The sequence below is a fragment of the Anser brachyrhynchus genome, assembly GCF_964034855.1.
Source record: "Anser brachyrhynchus genome assembly, chromosome: 4".
NCBI lineage: Eukaryota > Metazoa > Chordata > Aves > Anseriformes > Anatidae > Anser > Anser brachyrhynchus.
The window spans coordinates 48600837-48621814 of NC_137698.1; the positions used below are offsets into that span (position 1 = coordinate 48600837).

The 20978-nt window shown below is 43.2% G+C and overlaps 2 protein-coding genes and 1 long non-coding RNA gene across 5 annotated transcripts in view; 1 reads left to right on the top strand and 2 right to left on the bottom strand.

Moving 5' to 3' along the window:
* Positions 1 to 8388, bottom strand: part of LOC308194928 — a 350222-nt gene extending 341834 nt beyond the window's left edge. The window contains exons 1-3 of the long non-coding RNA XR_013951068.1: positions 7453 to 8388; positions 6567 to 6651; positions 5301 to 5382 (exon numbers count right to left, since the gene is read on the bottom strand). This is a non-coding gene — a long non-coding RNA (uncharacterized lncRNA). The remainder of the gene's footprint in view (positions 1 to 5300; positions 5383 to 6566; positions 6652 to 7452) is intronic.
* A 119-nt stretch (positions 8389 to 8507) lies between these two features.
* PAQR3 (progestin and adipoQ receptor family member 3) lies at positions 8508 to 14170 on the top strand. The gene is made up of 6 exons (XM_080591543.1): positions 8508 to 8843; positions 8929 to 9091; positions 9929 to 10084; positions 10828 to 11025; positions 12343 to 12433; positions 12794 to 14170. The coding sequence occupies exons 1-6, from the start codon at positions 8659 to 8661 to the stop codon at positions 12934 to 12936; spliced, it is 936 nt and encodes a 311-aa protein (XP_080447669.1). The 5' UTR covers positions 8508 to 8658; the 3' UTR covers positions 12937 to 14170.
* Positions 14171 to 15437: 1267 nt separating this feature from the next.
* Positions 15438 to 20978, bottom strand: part of BMP2K (BMP2 inducible kinase) — a 105024-nt gene continuing 99483 nt past the window's right edge. For all 3 annotated transcript variants that reach the window (XM_080591456.1, XM_080591455.1, XM_080591454.1), the window contains one exon: positions 15438 to 20906. In XM_080591456.1, the coding sequence (XP_080447582.1) occupies positions 19477 to 20906 (1430 nt within the window). In that variant the 3' untranslated portion in view covers positions 15438 to 19476. The remainder of the gene's footprint in view (positions 20907 to 20978) is intronic.

The window sequence follows — 20978 nt, forward strand, 5'->3', positions numbered from 1 at the left end:
AGCAAATTCAGCTGCCCTTCAAACTTCCAGCACCAGTCAGGAGAAAGCATCTGTGGCTGTTCAACTCCTTGCGAGGCTGACAAGGGGGTTGAAAAAGATCCTAGCTTGCCAGAAATGCCCATAACATCCAAGCCCAGTTGTTCTCCATGACACATGGCTGTAGGACAAGCAAGAGAGCTGTTGAGCTCTGCTCGCTTTCTATCACTCCATAATATTCAAGCTTCACTCCAATTACCAGTCAAAATCCCTCCCCAGCAGCACAGATCAGTGGGTTAGCTGTAAGCTTTCATAACTCACTAATATCATTCAGCATGTCTATGGGAATCAGAAGATGTTATGGAAGTGGCACACTTGAAATGGTTGCAAGATCACTTCCTAGAGACACAGCAGAAGCTAACAAAATAGTGGCTTTAGTGATGTGTCTGTTACGGAGTAAAAAGCTTTCAATCTACCAGTCACTCAGAAAAAGGCAGGAAATACCGTCAGAAGGCATCCATCAGTTTTGCAGACTGTAGGAAAACAAGAAACAGAATAAAGATGAGCTTTGGGTGAGAGAAGCAGCATTTAGAAGTCTTATGGCTTAAACGTGTACAGTATGAACAGGGAGTTACATCTCTGCCTCATTTTACCTAGGTACAGCTTCCGAAGAAGAGACTATTACCTTTAAGATACAGAAAAAGGAACAAGAATATAACAGAATTCTAAAGGTTGGTCAAATCAAAGTGCTCTGCAATCACTTTTGGGATATGCTTAATGATTCTTGTATGACAGACAAGATACAGCATGAAACATGGTTTATGAAGCAAAGGAAGGATGATGCAACTGAAGAAGAACAGAGAAAAATTCACGCAAATCCTTACTAGACTGAAAAGATCTTGCATGGGCCTTGCTTCCTGCCTGATAACTACAGGAAAAAAAAAAAAGCAATTTAAATATGTATAATTGATGAAATAAGCAAATTATTTCATGGGGAGAAAGAAAAGAAAATAACTCACCTAACCAATAGATCAAAAAAAAAAGATATTCAAAAATAAAACATTAATGACAATTTCAGTATTTTGCCACTTATACCTTACTTCATTCTTCATGGACCTCCCCGAGTTTCCTTAAAAAAAAAAGTCTCCTCCATATATATTTGCACTTAAAAGTCTTGATGACATCAGTAAGTGAGACAGGCAATGAGCATGAGAGGGGGATTTTTATTTGTGTATCTTCTGGAAGACACACTTTCATGGGATTCCAATTTTAGTAATCAAGCTGACCGTGGAAAAACTAAAATCTCCTAAGACCGACTAAGTAGCATTGGGAAAAAGAGTCCTGGCAGATGGGCAATGATACACACAACACAGCCTGCGAAAGCAAGACAATTGTTTCCTCTCTGATTCCCAAATTATTCCATCCCAGCGTGTTTTTGGAGGCAGGGCAAACCTTTCTTTAACATCTCAAATTCTCAAACTATACCACTGCTACTTAGCAGTGATCTTGGCATTTAGCAACCGTCAAGAAAACATCATGATTTGCATACTCTCATCTTGGCAGATGAAGGAAAAACAAGACAGAAGTAATGCGTTAAATGATCAACTTAACTCTTACGGCTCTGAAGTGACACTTCTTTCTCTAGGCCTATCCTTCATTTGACCTTGAATTTCTGATCAAGTTGAAGCTCCACTACCCTCAATGTTAGTCCATAGAACTGCTGTAAAACAAATCTCAAATTGCCACAAAAGGCCACAAATACCAATGTCTCATTATTCACAGAGGTTCAAGAGTAAAACCTGCAACTGCATTTCCTTTGACTAATTACAGGAACTGTTTGAAGATGGCTGCCAGTCTATATGCCTAGGTAGACAGTTTGTTTCAGATTCAAATTTTCTCCCAGTCTGAGCTTGAGAAGTTGCATTTTGGAATTTAAGCACAGGTTATTTTACAGGAACCAGCCATGAAGTATAAATCAGAGACATCAGTGCCAACTCAGTACTCTGTGCAAAGAACAGAGTGAGTGCTCTAGAACAGGAGGATAAAAAAACAACCAAACAAAACCTTGTGGTGTTTATCTTTATTACTGATTACTACCACCCCGCACCTGTGTACTCCTTGGATTCATGAATCATTAAAAAAACACACTTGAGTCATTACACAGAGGAGTCACGAAGAACAAAATGGGTGTGTGCACGTGTTAATGCATTGACATGGTAAATCTAGAAAAAAAAAAAGAAAGAAAAACAATGGGAAAAAATATGTCATTGCTCTCTTTTTGGGGACTACTGCCAATTCTTCATTAGGATCTCCTAAAAGGGTCACATACCAGTATACTCGATAAAACAGAAATGGAACAAATTAAGAAGCCCTTGCAGACACACTAAAGCCACTTGCCTTCTAAGGCTGGAAGTAAAAAGTGCTGATTCTACAGGAAGTAGAGTGAGATGATTCCAAAGGCCAAATACCCTGGCCTTTTTTGACATTAAAGTGGCACTATACAGATCAAACTAAGAGCACAAGAAAAGTTTGGGATTTTACTAAAGCTCAAATACCTATAGGCATACAAATCCTCATCAGAACCAAATGAGAACGTGTGTCTCCTGTCATATATACAGCAACATTCAAATACCTCCAGAAGTCTGCAAGCAACAGTGTAGATTTACAACAAAAGTGTTGGAACAAGCACCTAATCCCCACTGACACCAAGAAAGCATTCTGACAGCCTGCACAGCTCAAAACATGCTTAAACATCATTGGAAACTAAGCCTCTCTTTTTTCCCTCATCCTCTATTGAGAGGCCACTGTAGAGAAAACAATTATATAAACCAGAGCTGCAGGACTACTGTACAAAAAGGCTATTTTGATGTGTCACAGGGTCTTAGAAACATGGTCCCCCACTACAGCAATTTATATCAAGGCTTTGATATAAATTTCATTGATAATAATATATTCCACTGATAATATTTATATTCATATAAATAATAAATTCCATTGAGAATAATAATATTGATATAAATTCCTCCATCTCAGGGGAGACTAAGGCTTTCATGGGAATGGCCTGGTTCCTAGGAAACTCAGAAACCTACACTGTTGTCCAAGAGTGAAATGACCGCATCGACCAAAGTCCTCTAGTCCACAAGTCCTGGAGTTTCACCCTCGCTGTAAATAACTCACCTAAATCCATGACAACTAGAGAATCAAAACCTCTGTAGTCAAAATAGTTCATCCAGAAATGCCTTCTGTCATGGCATGAATTCCAGCTGTGATAAAATTTTATAGGCAAGCTGGAGTTAGTGAGACCTTTAAACCTGAAAAACCAACATGCACCTAAAATTCAGAACTCCACACAAAGTTTTTTTTTTCGCCACCAGTTTTACCAGGAGCAGGTCATTGCACTAGGAAACATCCAGCTCACATTATTAAGCAGCTTTCCAGACAGTTTCTTCCTTTCCCTAGAAGTCCCCTCATTCCTCAAAATATATATAAAAAAATCCTTTGTTGTGCTCTCACCACTCTCACCTTCAGAACCTACACACAATTAATTCCAGTCCTTCAGGCTCAGGACTCTATTATGCTGCAAAATTGTTCATGTTTGTCTGCTTAACAGGGATGGAAAAGATGCTGCTAAACTGGAGAAAAAATAGCAAGCTGGGCAGAAGAGGTGCTTTCTTCCATTGTGTGCACAGTGCATTTTTGCTGACTGTAAGCTCTCACATGGCAGGAAAAAGCCCAAATGCCATTCTTGCTCTTGCTATTGGCAGCTGTTCTCTTATCACCAAAGAGAATTTATCGCACCACTGACAGATGCTGAGATTCAGAAGCTGGAACTGAAAGCCAAAGGGATTGAATCAGAAAACAGAAATGCCAAAAAAAAAAAAAAAAGGAAAAGGAAGAGCCCTACCAAAACAAGTCACTTCACTGCACACATTGCACATGCATCTCTCCACGGGGAGAGGAAAAGAGAGCCCGAACCCCCCACGACAGATGTCAGGCGTTCTGTTTCGGGCACTTCTGGAAGCCGCTCAGGTTCTACGCTGAAGAGTGCGGTACAAGATACCACAGAGAACGTCACCACAAAAATCCTAGCAGATACAGCGCACGGAAGATGCATCTCCAGGGAAGAAGGACTTAAAACCAAGCTTTCTTAGTATGAAGGTCACTCTAATTACTATATACAAGGTACTTGCATTCTTCACGCTCTCTTATTGAAGGGAGTGTGTGGATTAGGGGTAGTGCAGTATTTCTGTTTTTCCCCACTCTCGCTTTAAAAACCTCTTTGACTTCCACAAACCTATAAACCTTATTTTCTTATTTCCAACTTCCCCACATATCAAGTACTTAATTTCACAGATGCTCTGGCTACTTCCAAGAGAGGATACATCTGTTTTAGATAACAAGGGGCTTTAAATAACTATCTCCTGATGTAGCAGTCAGTAAACATATTCTATACAAGGCCATTTGCAAGTTTTCTTTGCACAGACATACAGAACAGAAAGTGCTTTATGCACATGAATAAATATATGGTCTTTATGGTCATAAACCAGTGCCTGTATTTTATTCACAGGCTCTGCATTGAAATATGCTCCTGCGCACAGTACTCTGAACTAGATCTACTTCCTTCCAGCCCCAGGGACAGAGGAATAAGAACGTGGCTATACACTGACACAGCAACGACAAGGTCTCTCTGCTGATAGCATTATGCAAAGGAAGACATGCGATACCTTCAGCCAGTATTCCCAAATGCATTCTCTCGGCTAAGGTCAGACTAATGACAGATTTCATCTCCAGGCACTGATCTGTCTTTTCTGGAGAACACGGAGCAAGCTGAGCACTCCCACAGCAGCAGATTCCATCAGTGGGAAAAGCAGTCCCAGGGCACCTCCTATTTCCTTGTTCCCAATGAACTAACGAAGGGCCAGGTCCCCGTGAATCAAAAATCAGGAGGTGTCTTGTTTAGGAATGAGATCAAATGACAAGTCACACATTTTATTTTATTTTATTCCATTCTAGCACTGCTCTTACACTGATACAGGTCTGCAGGAAACAGCGTGGCCAAGATGAGAACTCAAGTCACGGTACCAATTCTTTGTTAATTACAAAGTCAATGAAGAGGCACCTAATTGAGCTGGCGAGTATAACGAGCTCCTTCGCACCAGCACGGATGGAAGATGTTCAGGCTGATAGCACAGTGCCAGAGTGACACCCTCAGGAAGAGCCAAGAATGAGCTCACTGACAGGTTTCTAGCATGGGAGATGGGTAGCCCTGAGCGGTCTCAAGTCACCTGCACCACATAACTGCCTCAAATGCTTTTATCACTCACCTGCTTTACTGAGCCTCCTATTTTGCAGCTGCCACTGTTTGGAAAGCAGTTTTCTGAAATCTTGTTCACAGGGATCTTCTTGCTAGAAACAAGCAATAAAAAAAAAAAGAAAAAGATAAACCAATGCCTCAAAAACCAGCACCAATAATATTTCAGGCTTCTTCATCCCTTCACAATCAAATTTGATTTTTTTTGATGTTCCACTTTTGTGACAAGCACTTGAAAAGATCTTTTTCTTGCATATTTTTTCTAACTCATTTGTCCCGTTTTTCCCTCAAAAAAAAAAAAGTGCAAAATGGAGCAGGACATAAAAAAATGCTGCTAGTATTACAGAACTAATACTAGTTAATTAATTCACATAAACTTGCTGTTCTTCACCTATATTTTCCTTAAACTAGACACTGAAGGAAGGCTAAGGGGTTATATTTCAGGCATCTAAATACAACATTATCTGTTTATACTGACAAACACAGAAGAATCAAACTCAGTGGGGAGCTATCTTGGTTAAGGAGAAACAGTTTAGGTCATTTGTCATTTCCTCAGCCATCTCTTTAAAAACCTTCTCTCTCTGCCTACATAGGTCATCTGGGTTTCAACAGAACATTATGGAACCTCTCCCGCACATTTATTGTTACTCCCAATTAAGCTTATCTGCCAGTAAAATTAGGGATACAGTATAGGAATTAGGGCAAGCTAGGTAGTTACCCAAGAAGGTCAATTTAGGTCAAAGCTATCTTGCCCAGATGGCTAATTTCAATCACTTACGCATACAACACAATTGTTCAATAAGCTCAAAATAAATAGTGTAAGTAATTAATTTAAAGCTGCCCTAATTGTTTCTCAGTTTTCCCTATTAACTTAACCTATAACACTTCTTCTATCAAAGCTTCAAAGCTTTAACTTAACAGCCAATTAAAGCTATCAAAAAAAAAAAAAAGGTGCTGTCAGCTCTGATTCCTTCTGACTGAACTCTCTGAAGCGCTCGGGATTTAATTTAAATTGCACAGGGCTTAGAAACAAAGTCTTTTTTTCCAGGTATAATGTTCTCAGTGAGCTAATGATTCAATGGACAATTACAGCTAATTACAGTTTTAACCTGGTAGCAACTTTCTAAGCAGCATTTGGCTTGACAAAAGTGAGTGTCCACTTGAGCGAACAATGAATCTCCCCATTTATCAGCAGGAGCTGGGGAGGATGCCACTGCTTTCTCTGCTCGGTTTCACAGTGGCGACGAAAAACTTCCCAGGACGGTTGGGGTTCTCTCACCTGAAGTAACGTGGTGGCTCTGTTCTTATTCCTTTATGTGCATATGTGTGCACACGTACTTATTATCTCCCTCATTCTCCAGGTGCTGCAAAGAGAAGGAGGGTGATACTTGTTAGTAAAAAGATTACCACCACATAGAGATCATTCTCATTAGCAGGATCCCACTATTTTGGTTTAGAGATTTCAGCTTACAAGTGCAAAACGTTGACCCAAACAGGATGCTTTCCTATTTTTAGTGCAGCTGATTGAGGTCAACTGGAAAGTGAACTGTTCTTCCACCTCAGAACAGAAACATCTAGCACTGTAGGAACTATTTCCCTTTCAAGCAAGCTGCAACATAATGTCTTCATAGCTTCCTAAGATTTTGTTTCCTGGAAACTCTGGTATTTGAATTCTCAGCCCTCCCGTGAACCTATTACATATGAGAGTCACCGAGCCATCTCCTGAGTATCAGCCAACTTAGCACTTCTCTCTGCCAGGTGTTTTCTTACACTGGACTTCCCTGTGTACTTAGTATGACTCTGCTGCCTACAGAAGGGATATCCCGTGCTCCATCCTAAACATAGCCACGTGAGCTTTCCCTGTCTCTCTCCTCCAGTCACAACTATGCCTAGGGATCTTTCCGAATGTGCTTTGTCTGCGCATTCTTAAAGAATTTAATATTATTACTTCAATATCCAGCTAGGGTAAAACGTGAAGGAGAGAAGCCATATGGAAAAGAAGACAGAAACAAAGAGGAAAGAGCTATTTAAAGGTGTGCTTCTGAGATGTCCCAGAAAGGTGAACACAAGAAAATTAAAGCTAAGGCTGCTGAGTTACTGATATGAACATGCTTCCTCGGGGTACCTCTGCAAAGTCCTGCAGTACATACAGGAGAAAAACGTACCCAGCATTCAGACCAGCTAAAGAGGAGGGAAAAGGCACGAGGAACTGTCAGCAGCTCTGCAGAGGTAGGAGGAACAGAATTTCAGAGCATTCATGTGCAGAAATCAAATTGAATAATAGCTTGAAATATTCAAGAGCTGTTGTTGACCAGAATGAACTTAACTGGTATAAACAAGTGGTGTAACATGGAAGTTTCTGGGTTACGCATCACAGCTGGTTATCAGGCTATTTCTGGGACTCAAACACCTGGTCTTTACGGTCATTCTCAGATTTCAAATGCCCCTCATCCTGGGTCTTTTACTTCACCATACAAATCTCTCTGCCATGGGAAAATGCTCTGTTCTTGTCACAGCACCTCAGTGAAATATGTCCACATTTGGTTTAAACAAGAGAAAAGACCTTTGAAAAATATAGCATGGTGCATTACCAGAAGGGAGGAACAGCTCAGTGAACAAGGAGCACCACTCAGGACAATTGTTTTTAACTTCAGAGACAGATAGGAGGATAGGGGTCCAGTTAACACCTACTAATGCTATTTTTGGATAAAATAAAAAAATAAAACTACTGACTCTGTGTGCTTATTGGCATGGTGCAACGGGCACAAACCTACGGACAGCACTCTCTCTCTTACCCTCAGTAGCTGTTTTTTTAAATAAAAATTGGTAAAGCAAATCCTCTGGAAGAGTCTTCTTCAGTCCTAATATTTTATACTGAGAGTAAACAGGAGAAAAAGAAGACGTTAATGGTATATAATCGTTGTATGAAGTAACCAGAGGTTCCTCTTGCAGGGGGCGAGGCTCTCACCAGCCACCCCTTCTCAGCACTCCGAGCTCTACGCTGCCTGCTTTGAGCCCACATTTCCTGCTTATTTGCTAACTTTGGACCCCTCTTTAAAAAACGTTTGATTTTAAAGCGTTTTTGCCTAAGCTTCTCAGCGATAAGCGCCCTTTCTTTTACGACCCCCGTCACGACAGCAGCGCCATACTGCCCCCCAGAACCCCCCTGACGGGGCCCAACGGCCACCCCCGGCGGCCGCCCCGCACTACGTCATCGCCTCGCGCCGCTGAGGCGGGCGGGTTACGGCCGCCGCCAGCCGGGCCCCGGCTGAGGGGAGCGGGGCTGAGGCGCCGGGCGGGCGGCGGTCGCGATCGTCGCGACAGGCCTGCGGGGCGCGGGCCGATGCGGCGGCGGCGGCGGGGCGGGCGAGATGCAGCAGAAGCTGCTGCGGAGCTCGCACTACATCGAGCTGGGCGGCTACCAGTACTGGCCCATAATGGTGCCCCGCGACATTCGCCTGTACACGTACGAGCAGATCCCCGTGTTCCTGAAGGACAACCCCTACATCACCGACGGCTACCGCGCCTACCTGCCCGCCCGCCTCTGCCTCAAGAGGTGAGCGGGGGAGGCCGCCGTGGCGGTGGGTCGGGCCCCCGGGCTGCCATCCCGGCCCGAGCCCTGCTCTTCTTCTTCCCCGCAGCCTCTTCATCCTCTCCAACGAGACCGTCAACATCTGGAGCCACCTGCTCGGCTTCCTACTATTCTTCGCTCTGGGTGTCTACGACCTGGTGGCCGTCCTGCCGGCGGCAGGTGCCTCCCGAGAGGACTTCGTCATCTGCTTCGTCTGCCTCTTCTGCTTCCAGGTAGCGCGGCCCGGGAGCCAAATTAATGGTGCCCGCGTCCACAGCGGGAGCGCTGCGGGGCCTCTGATGGTCCTTCTGCGTAGGGCTGGAGCCGGCCCGGAGCAGGACAGGCCGAGCTCAGGCCTGCCGTGCTTTAAATTCCATTCTTTGTGAAGGTAACCAGCAAGCTCCGTGGTGGAGTTGATTTTGACTTCTTGAATGTAAGAATCAAGTCAGGAGGGCTGAGCATGGGTCAGCCTATAACAAAATCTGCAAAGAACAGCCAAGGCTGTACTGCACAGCTTCTGTTGGGTGTGGGGTCCACATTCACTAGCATGCCTGCAGCTGGCTTCAGTTTCTGCTGAAAACAGCAGCCATATTTTGATGCCAGTCTGGAATCACAGCAGGGTTTTTATTCTAATCTTTTACCCAAGATGAGCAAGAGCTTGTGTGCTTCAGATTAAATCTGTACTCAGCACCAGTGATAGCACTTCGCATCATGATTTGACTGCCGAAGCTCTATTAGAAGACACTACCCGTAAAAAAAGTGTGTACGACCCTGCTTCCGTGTGTACTAGAACCTTTTTGGCCTTGTGCTCTAGGCCACTGTACCCTTATTTTGTTTGCTGTGCAGCCCATGGTTATCAAGTCTTGCAAAGTTTTTTATTTCTTCAGGCCGCTAGAGAAGGTTGGGTTATTTTCCATTGACTACTGGCAGATATCATGATTGCCTGCACAAAGTAGTACTGCAAAACAAGTAACAAGTGATTTTCTGCTCTAAGCTTCAGAGTTGAAGCTTGCTGTAATCCCTGTAAGTTACCAAGAAATTAATGTGTCCGTGTTTCAACATGTGTATAGGTCTGTATGCTTTGTTCAGTGGGATATCATCTCTTCTGTTGCCATCGTTCGGAGAAGACCAGCCGGCGATGGATGGCCTTAGATTATGCGGGAATTTCCATTGCTATCCTGGGCTGCTACGTATCAGGCGTGTTTTATGCCTTTTACTGTAATAACGTAAGTCTCACTCACATTTTCATATGACATTTAGTTCCTGCGGTCTCACTGCCGTGGCCTGCATGCCTCAGGAAGGGGGTTCATTGCATCATGTCCAAGTGGCACATTAGTCAGGAGACAGTGATGGGAACTGAAACAGGTTTTGACACAAGCAGAACTTTGTTTGCAGAAGTGACAGGTAAACGTGGATATTCCTTTCAAGCTGTCAACTGCACACGTCTCAAGACAGCATTGAAAGTTATAGAAAGTCAGCGTAAACTTGACAGTCATGCCTTTGTCAAATGCATGAGGCTGTTTATGGGATGTATCCCCATCAAAACTAATTCAAATGTTTCCAACTGAATATCTCACATGGGGCAGAAACAAGCTTATTTTGCTTTGGAGTCTTAAACCATGTCCACCTTTGTAACTCCCAGCTCCCTGTACAAGCAGTGCACTGAAAGCACTGAGCAGGTAGTTGAACCAGTTCTCTTAGGCAGGGTTATGTTTAAAATGTGTTTTAGTGAAGGCAGTGCTTGAAATCAATGTTCTACCAACTGTACCTGGGCAATAGAGTCCCCTCCCCTCCCTTCCCTTTACTTTATTAATAAGAATATATTCATTCAGTGTTGTAATTTGTGGTCTCAGAAGTGACAGGACAATGATGAATCATTGCGTTTAGTAACGTGATCTTTCTACCCAGAGTTTGCCTTAACATAAGATGAGAAAATACACAAACTTGCTTTTGTTTCTTTTTTCCTTAGTACTGGCGTCAGGTATACTTAATCACTATGTTGGCAATGATCCTGGCAGTATTTTTTGCTCAGATTCATCCCAGTTACCTCACACAACAGTGTCACAGACTGCGCTCTGTCATCTTTTGCTCAGTGTCTGGCTATGGAATTATTCCTACAGTCCACTGGGTTGGGCTCAACGGCGGCATTGGTGCATCTATTGTACAGGTAAAAGAAAATAATAAGGAAAGAAGCATTCCTTTTGCTTTTCACTTGCCATCTTCCCTGAGTCTCTTAGACTTTTGGAAATAAGGGGGATGTAGAGGTAGTGAAAATCTCTTAAGAGCATAGAATTCCTTTGGATGTAACAGTCCAAATGCAAATGCTCAGATTTACTGAAAGCCAGTAAACAGATTGAGTAGATTTAATTTTTACTGATTTAAAACTGCATCGTGAGAAGGCCAACTGGATACCAAGGCAACTGTGTGCTTGCCTGAGGGGCAGAGCAGTCTGTGCAGGTAGGCCAGGGCGAGGCTTGGGAGTCAGCTGGCGCGTAGGAAGTGGTTGGTCAGGCTACACAAGCGCCTGGGGCTCTCTGCCCCTGCAGTTCCAGAGGAGGAAGGAGCCATAAGACCATTTTCTTCCTCTTCTGTGCCCTGGGCTTGTGGTAAAATGAGTATTTGCCTACACAGTCCTCTGTCTCGCGTGCAAATCTCATTTAACATCGCTGTGGACATTTTATAAACTATTTTATATTTTATAAACTATATTTTATAAACTATAACTTGTGGACAAGTTATAAACTATTTTCCCATTCTTGTTTTACCACTTAAAATCATGGTTAAAGGTTGTCCAGCTCTGGAAAATAGGAAGCACAGCACTGTTAAAAGAGGTGAAGTCTGCCCCAAGGTGTAAACTCCAGGAATCATTGTGATTACCCAGCGACCTAATTGTGCTGAAGAAAACCTTTGCTTTTCATAGTAAGCACTAAGAGTGCAAGTACTTAGACTACCACTTCAAGAAGACTGGCTTCTAGGGTGGTGGTTTAGCCTGGTCCAGAGCACCTGTTGAATCTGGAAGAGCAGCATTTACAAATAAGCGGCTTTAGAACTGGTACTGAACACTGGCCTTCTAAAAATCAGATAAGCAGTAATTGCTACCCCCACCCTCCCCATTTAGTTTGTCTGGGTGTAACAGAATGGTAGATATAGTACTCATTTTGTTTCCATAGCTGACGAAAATGCTCTGCTTCCAGTAATTAAACTGTTACAAAAACCAAGTCATATGAATGGGTTGCTTTCCAGTGGCTAGTCCTTTTTTTTCTTCACGGTCTCCTATGTAGTATTTCTGTGGCCTTCCATTCAGTTTTTTTCAAGTTTTGGCATTAGCTCCTCAACTGGACTCTGTTCTATTCAATAGATAACAAAGGCAGCCAAGTTAAAATTGTTTGGTCTTGCCTTTTGCTTTTTTAAATAGAGGTAGAGATTTTTTATTATTTTATTTCTATCTTGTAACAGAATAGAAAAGCTTCATTTTCTTTTGCAGGAGTTTGCTCCACGTGTACTTGTCATGTACTTCATTGCTGCTGTAGCTTTTCTCTTCTATATTTCCAAAGTTCCTGAAAGATACTTCCCAGGTAGGAAATCCTGTGGTTTTTTTTGTTGTTGTTTTGGTTTTTTATGCAGTTCAGCTTCCTACGGTGTCTCAGTCTCGGCTGTGAGTCCCAAAGTTATTGAGAGAGAGCAGGTTGACGATGTTCTACCTTGTGTTCTTACATAGAGCGAAGCTTTGTGTGTATTTGCATCAAAAGAAGTGAGAAGCTTTGCGTGTGTTTGCATCAAAAGAAATCAGACAACTTCTGATCAAGTTTGTTAAAGAACTTACACTGCCTCCCAGCCAGCTGAGTGTATAGTGAGCCTCTGAGGAGACAGCTTGCATTGCACGAGTTAATGCCAAACTGAACAACTTAACAGCTTGCCCTTTTTGTCCCCCGCAGGACAGCTGAACTACCTCGGCTCCAGTCACCAAGTGTGGCATATCCTGGCAGTGGTCATGTTGTACTGGTGGCATCAATCGGTAGTGTACATCATGCAATACAGACACAGCAAGCCCTGTCCTGAGTATAGCGTGGACTTGTGAAGGTAAAGCAGTTTTTGTACGCATGGGAACATGATATTTTAACAAGCGTAGGGTTAAGTAATCTTGTTTTTAACACATCACAAGGTGCAATTAACCTCCCTAATCTAATTAGCTCCCCCAGAGAAAATGCTGAGTGGTGTAATACTTTCTTGTACATAAACAAGTAGTTATCTTGATACCTGGCACTCCACTAATCTATGCTGCTGCACTGCAGGAACCTCCAGGAGACTGCATTGCCCTCAGGCAGAGTTTTAGAGCAGGCTGGACAGATGTTTGCCCGGTCCCTTTCAGCTGTTTGACAACTGTAGTAGTCTCAAGCAGTTATCAATATTTGTTCCTTCATAGCAAGAGATTGCACGGCCTAGCCATGAGCTAGGAAAACCTTGGGCAACCCTATGAAAAGCCGGGTGACACACAAACCCCTGCTGAACTACCAGCCTCATCTGTGCTACTCTGTCCTCTCAGCGAGGGTTGACCCTCCATGGGCTTGAGCTTGCTCAGAGTGCTGGAGAGCCTGCCTATCAGCAAAGCGCTCCTGGAGGCTGGCAAGGTGCTGTTCAGTCCCACCGAAGCTGCCTCAAGTGGGCTTAACAAGCCCAGCTCCCTCAGCCTTCTTCCCAAGGAACGTGCCAAGGAGATGTGGCCAAGAGCAGAGCAATAGACATTTACCGTCAAGTATTTGATCACTTATCAGGTATGGAGAAGGCAGGATACTACCTTCTTTGCCAGTAGGCAGGAGAGCAGTGCTGTCACTGAAGCTCAGTGTTTCTTTATCTCTCCTCCCAACACCAGAAACCATAAATGGAAAGAACTAACTCTGCATTTAAAATTCAAATCCCAGACTTGTGAGCCTTCCCGTGTGATTATGTATTTTTGTGTGTTTTTTTTTTTTAAACTTGACCGTGAAGCAAGTTTAAAGTGCACTAATGACTACTACTGAAGCCTGACAAGGAACGTGCAATTATAAAAGCCTGTTTCCAGTGTCATGTGAACAATATTTGAAGAATGTGTGATTGTGTATTGAAAGCGTACTGATTTGATGGTTTGCTTTTTTTTTTTGTAAACTAACTACTGTAGCAGTTTTCACTGGATAAGAAAACTGATTGTGAAGTTGTACATTTTTATTATCCTGACAAAATTCCATCAAGCTGCATGATGGTCTTTTATGTAAATACTGAACCTGTAAATAAATGCTGAACCTGTAAAAATAAAATTTATGAGGAAAGGCTGAGAGACCTGGGTCTGTTCAGCCTGGAGAAAAGAAGACTGAGAGGGGATCTCATCAATGTTTATAAATACCTGAAGTGTGGGAGACAGAGGGATTTGGCCAACCTCTTTTCAGTGGTTTGTGGGGACAGGACAAGGGGCAATGGCCACAAAATGGAGCAGTGGAAGTTCCACACCAACATGCGAAAGAACTTCTTCACGGTGAGGGTGACGGAGCACCAGAATAGGCTGCCCGGGGGGTTGTGGAGTCTCCTTCTCTGGAGATATTCAAGGCCCGTCTGGACGCCTACCTGGGCAACCTGCTCTAGGGAACCTGCTTTGGCAGCGAGGTTGGACCCGATGATCTCTCGAGGTCCCTTCCCCCCCCCTACAATTCTGTGATTCTGTGAAATTCTGGTTCGCTGGATGTTTGCTTGGGGTAACCTTTTTGTTTTGAATACTGTACTCAAGCATGTCACAAATGACATACATGAATTGCTTCACCACACATTTGGTACCTCCCCAAGGTTTTAAATAAATGGAGAGGCTGTCTCATGACTTACCGAGGCACAGCATGGACTGGCAGGGCATGTATTCTAAGTGTACTACACTAACTGGACTTAAAACTTTAAGGCACAAACTTTTAACAGCTATGCTTGTTCACTTTTGCTCAAGCTGAAGCTTCCAATTAAAATGTGGGGTTGCTTGTAACAAAATTAGACTAAAAAGGGCAATAGACAAAGGACAGAACAACCAAGACATGAGCTACAATGGAGTATGTGTCCTGCTACCACTCAGTCTTGTTACAGATTTTGTTCTTTCTTCAGCTTCCATAATAGTGAAATCAGTACAAACAAGCTCCAAAAAATGCTCTATCAAACAGTTGGCAGAATGGGTCAAATCAAGTGAAAATTATGTCTAAAAGATTAAGTGCAGAACTGAGTCTGAAGTTAAATGGAAACTATACTGAAAGTTCTGGCCACTTTGAAAAGGGACAAAGCTTCAGTTAGTGCCTAGGAATCTGAATGCATCTTTTTAAAACCGTTCTGCAGGAAGGCTTTAAGAGGAAATACTGAAACTAAGAAATAAAAGCAATACATTATCAACAGGTTTTCACAAGTTGAACAAAGATGGTTGTATTACCTGCCCGACTGTCATCTTTAACATGTAAAAAAATACCAACAGTAATCTACAGTTACAAAAAGCAACCAGAAAAAGTAGCATTGCTTATAGTGAATAACTTAAAGCCTAAACGTGAATACTTAATCATGCCATGTTTAAGGAGATCTGCAAAGTCACTGTTACCATGTTTGTTTATTTAACAACTGCAGTATTTTATGATGTACATCAGTTTCACAAAAAAGTTAAAAGTTCTCTGTTTAGTGGTACACAAAAAAGCTTTAGAAACTTGAAGTCTAACAAGAAATGGAAGTGTAGTTCAGGAAAGTGCACTTAAAAGCTGAATGCCAGCAATTTTAAAATAGTTTTTATGCTCTTTAATAGTAGGTGATGCCTTAGTCACGGACTTAGCTATACACACAATTTCCTTGATTTTCCTTTCAAAAGAAGCAGGAAAAGTAACTCAGCAGCCACCCTTTACACTTTTTTCTTTTGCAGATTTCACTCATTCGCTCTTCCTAATTCCATCGAAATGATTGTGGCTGCACTGTTACTAAAAATATAGCATGATGTGTGTGATCACGTGTATATTTTATATATACTTTTCATATATAAAAATACACAATATAGTATAAAATACTCCAGATAAACTCTTATTCTCACAGTAGCAAATATATCAACTTATTTTCACAGTACTTAGTTTTACTAACTGGGACAACCAGAATTATTAAAAGCTATTTCCTTGCAAGTTGGTTTTTGCAGGTCCCACGTTACAAGTCAGCAAAAGCAATTACGCACATCTCAAGGCTATCTGAGAGTCTGCAGAGAAACTCAACTTCTTGTTTTTCTTTTCATGACCGTCACCATGAAGAAGGACTCCTTAGTACCTCTGACAGAATCTCTGTCCTGAGCAGCCGATTCTGAAAGGTCTATGGTTCAGTCATTCAACACACTGAAAGAACTGTAAAAATTAATTGATATTTTCTGTTGGAAGGGAAGCGTTAGTTCCTTACCTTGCCATCACTGTCTTCACAGACAGTATGGTACAAGTCTGGTCTTTCCAGTACTTCACGTAAGGTCACAAAAGACTCCATGACAAGTGCACAGATGAGCATGCACACACACTGAATACAGGCAAAAGTATACCATGTTCCCCAGCAGTACCATGTTTTGTCTCTGTTGAATCTTAGCTGAATCTTAAACCCAAGCTGCAGACCAAATACAGCATGCCAAGTCAAGCGAGGCATGCTGATCTCTTCTCAGTGAGAAGAAAAAACAATCATTTTCACGTCAGAAACATAAAAATTGCGTTTATGCAAAAAGCTGTTTCGTAAGTAGAGTACAAAGAGCAAGGTTTATTAAGGCCAGAAGAAAGCAAGCATCATCGGCCCTAACTCATATGCAACCATTATGCCAGTTTTAGAGTAACCTGGGTTTACGTTTTGCTTTCATCTCCTCTATCAGTTTGTGTACAACCCAACTCCAGCTTTCCTGTAATGAAACCACTTACGAGCCTTCTGTCAAAAACAAAAAAATAACAAAAAAGACAACACCCACCACACAAGGAAAACCTGTTACACTCCTCAGCCTGCATCTCAGGGTCATCAGACAAAAAACAAACCCAACTCCCTCTTCGCTGGATTTACCTGAGGAGTTAGACCAACGCTAGGTCTGTCGGCACACTGCCTTTCCCCTCAGTGTTCAAGGGCGAACCACTGCTGCTCTTAGGCAGTGGTGTTAAGCCCAGTCCCGGTGCACATTGCTAACCCACACCTCCAGCATCCAACAGCTGTGCAAACCCTGATGCTGCTCTTCCACCAGCAAAAGCAGCAGGTCAGTTGCTTTTTTTCTTGTTTCCACCTATCTGCCCCATTTGTCATAATATTCTGTACTAACAAGTGTCTTTAGGCAGGTAAGTAACAGTTCAAAAGGAAACTGTAGGAAGGCAGCTAATAAGCATGCGCATAAAAACAAAATCACAGTTAACCTGAGTATCAGAAAATGCTACAGACTTGGCGTGCGTTTCTTACAGCCTTTGGCATAAAAAAAAACCCAACAGGTGAGAACAGTAGTAATAAAGCCTAAGAAACTCCTGTGCAAATAGAGTTGAAACATTTCTACTCACGTATTCCTAAAAGCTTAAATTCTAAGCCTGAACAAGTCATTCGTAACCAAGCAGAGCTGTAATATTTCTCTTTCACCTTGTCAGAAAAAAAAAATTAATAAAGGAAGATAATCAAAGTGTACAGATACGCATGAGCTAGTTTCAGAATCCAGGACTAAGGGAAACAAACTCACTAGATACGTGAGGCAGCATTTTATCAAACCAGCCCACAAAAGAAAAAAGGGATTTGTTTTTAACATGCCATCTTTAAACAGATATTTAAGGGATCTACCGTGATCCTCACAGATCTCAGGGTGACTGTATAACCAGCAGTAGACTTCAGGAAAAAAAAAAAGAAAACACAACCCTAAATATTTCACTTCACCTCCTGCTAAGGGGGGGGGGGGGGGGGGAAGGGAGGGCAGGGAAAAACAACCTTAAACTTTTATGGTCACCATATGTGAACATCTACTTTACATTTACTCTTCAACATTCGGTAGAGCAGGACATAAAGCTGAGACAAGCAGAGGAACCACCTCCTGCCACCTCCTCTTTAGGATTGCCACGGAAGCAAGGCAAACTGGGTCATTCTGATTTGTACTCGCTCTGCGGTCAGTGTAAACGGCTTGATGCAGGCCGCAAGGCAGCGGGGTGCAGGCCCACCTGCACACGACGCAGGAAGGACATCTCTCCAGCGAGCCTGTTCGCGTCCCCTTCCTTCCCAGCAGCTGCCAGCACTGCAGGCTCCAAGCTCTCAGCCACGTCTCGTGCACCTAATGTCTCGGAGGTACTGTGCAGCAGGACAGGAATCCTGCCTGTAAGGCTTCGTGGTGTGAAACGCAGTTTACTGGTACAGTAGCGATCAGCATCTGCAGGCTACCTGCTGCTTACTGCTTCTGGTCTGAAACAAATCTGGTTTCAGATAAGCTTCTTCAAAGCTCAGTGCATTTAGCAAAACTTTCTTATAAAATACACTTAAGTACAATAGCAGATTCATCAGAACTTGAGAACATTAGGTTACAGTCATTTCATAAAATTATTATTGTTTTAAAAAACAACATGAGTTTTGAAAGAATACACGCTTTCTTTGCAATAAAAATCCAAGAGGAAAAGAAAAGGTGTTTTTAGACACAAACCCCACTTTGTAATCAAATAAAACTGATGGTGCATTTCACAGTCAACTGTTCAAGTCATCTGCAATACTCCATCTGTGCCAGATTCTTACTCATGTAAACCAGCCTCTCTTCCCCAGCGTACTGAGTAGTCTTCAAAGTGCTGCAAACACTGGCTGCATCCCTGCCGGTTTACTCCCTACATTCATACTTTCCATTTCACAAACCATTATATTCTCTGCATCTTTAGTTTTAACTCTAGACTTCCAGTTTGCTATTTTACATTAATGGCACTTACTGTAAAAAAATAATAATAATAAAATTGAACATTTAGGCACACAAAAAAATAATCTGCCTCTCAGCTCTGCAGCTGCATAGATGTCTATCAGGTCCCAAGCCATAGCCACGCTCTGGAATTCTGGGCCACAGCCCCTTGAAGACTTGGCTTCTTTATTTTAAAATTAATAAAGGTAGTTTTCATCTAGGAAGCAAAGACTTGACTATTTCCAGCATATCAATCTGGATATTAGTACGTTTAGGTTCTTGGGTCTACTGCAACCGAGACACAAAGAAGAACCACAGTTCCTTTAGCCTACCTGTATATATGGAAAACCTTTCTCATGTGATCTCTGCCTGTCCCCCTCCCTCCACCTCAGCACATCACTGAGGGCTGAAAAGGCAATGCGAAAGTGCAGAATGACAATATGTTCCAGGGCCAAGAGTCAGTGACAGACACTGATTCACATCTGATTCCTCTTTATGTTCTGGGATCCATCTGTCATAAAGGATGCTCCTGAGGAGTTTTGTTTTTTTCTATTTTTCTCCAAAAAAATGATAACAATTGCTATAATTCTGAATTTCATTGTGCAAGTTGGCCATGCCTTCTTTAACTTGAATAAACTATAGCCCAGGTCCCTGTCAACCAGATAAATTACTCCACTAATTAAAACCACTACCAAGTGACCCCGAGAGGTGGAAGGGGGAACCCACTGGAAGCATTTACTGTTTGGAAGGAAACGGAGCTGCTCCAAAGGGATCCAACTCGAGTGCCTGCTGCTGCTGGCTCTGGGCACTCTGCACAACAAGTTCTGTGAAGGGTACTGCACCAAAGTCATCTGTTTTCAGCCCATCGCCACCGTGGACGGCTCCATGCAAGGAGCTCTGCCTAGGCCTACTAGCCACTACTACTGCACCGTGATCCCCGCAGTTGTCACCAAACCCTTGGTGCTGGGGATGCCGCATCAAGTCTGGTGGGTGGAAGGGTTTGGCTCCAAAAGGATCCAGCAGATTCTCATCTGTCTGCAGAGGGTTGGTTCGATCTTTGCTGTCCGTCAAGGAGACGCTTATGTTCTCTTTGGAGTCCGAGATGGTCAGGAACTCATTGCTGCTCTGGGAGTCCCTGCGGCCTGCTTTCTTGTGCCTGCGGGCTCTCTCCGGGGTGCGGTAGTTGGGCTTCAAAGGCTTCTTCGTGGTGGTCGGGGTGCCATGGTGGCGCTTGCCATTGTTCTTCGAGACCTCCTGTTTCATGCGCCTTTGGCGGGACGAAAGTTTCTGCAGGTTTCGCTGCTGCTTCACCTTTTGCTGCTGCTGACTCCCTGTGATCTCTTCAAAAGGAATCAGCCCAAACAGGTCCTCTTTACTCCCGCTCACCCTGGGGAGAAGAGAAGGCTGAAACGGGGTGCAGCCAAAAACATCGACACCCCGCGGCGAGGTGGGCGAGAGGTGAGCCTCAGTGCCCACCAGCTGGCCATCTTGCTGTGACACCTTTTTGCTGAACGGGGCTTTTGTGAAAACATCAAAGTCATCCTGCTCTTGGTTGAGGCTGGGAAAAGCAGTCTGAGAAGGGGTACTTTTGTCACTCTTCTCTCTTGCTTGAGGCTGAAGAGAAAAAAAGGGCACTGCCCCAAACACATCAAATTCTTGGACGGGGCTCGCCTTGATTACAGTAGTTGGCACCTGAGACGTATGCATTAAACTGGGTTCTTTAACTTCACTGACGCCCACGCCACCTCTGAACCTACTGCTCGAGAGCCCTTTCACAGATTTTTGCTTGGTGCGATCAGAATCGGAGTCAGAACTTTGCTTTTCTTCCTCCTCTTCCTCTGCCTCTTCCTCAGAGTCCATGAGGAGAGGCCGGTGGCCTAAGTTCTCTGGTTCCGTATCATTGTCATCGTTGAAGTCTCCATTCTCACCTTGTAAGACTTCCTCATCCTCCTGCTCTTCTTCTTCCTCGCTGCTCTTTGGAGAGGGAGGATCAGATTCAAAATCACTCTCTGACTCATCACCACCTTTTGGCACTTGTCCCTCTGCTGTCTTCCTCCCTGCCCGGGGATCTCTGAAAGCATGGCTCAGTTTTCCAGCCTTGGTTGCAGTCCCGAAGTTATTTCCTTGATTGCTGGACGAGTTATCCATTTGTTTTCCAGGGGAACCTGCAGGTCCAAAGAAAAATGTAGAACAAAACTTTAAATACGCTCCAAAAATCAACACTTACTACACATGCA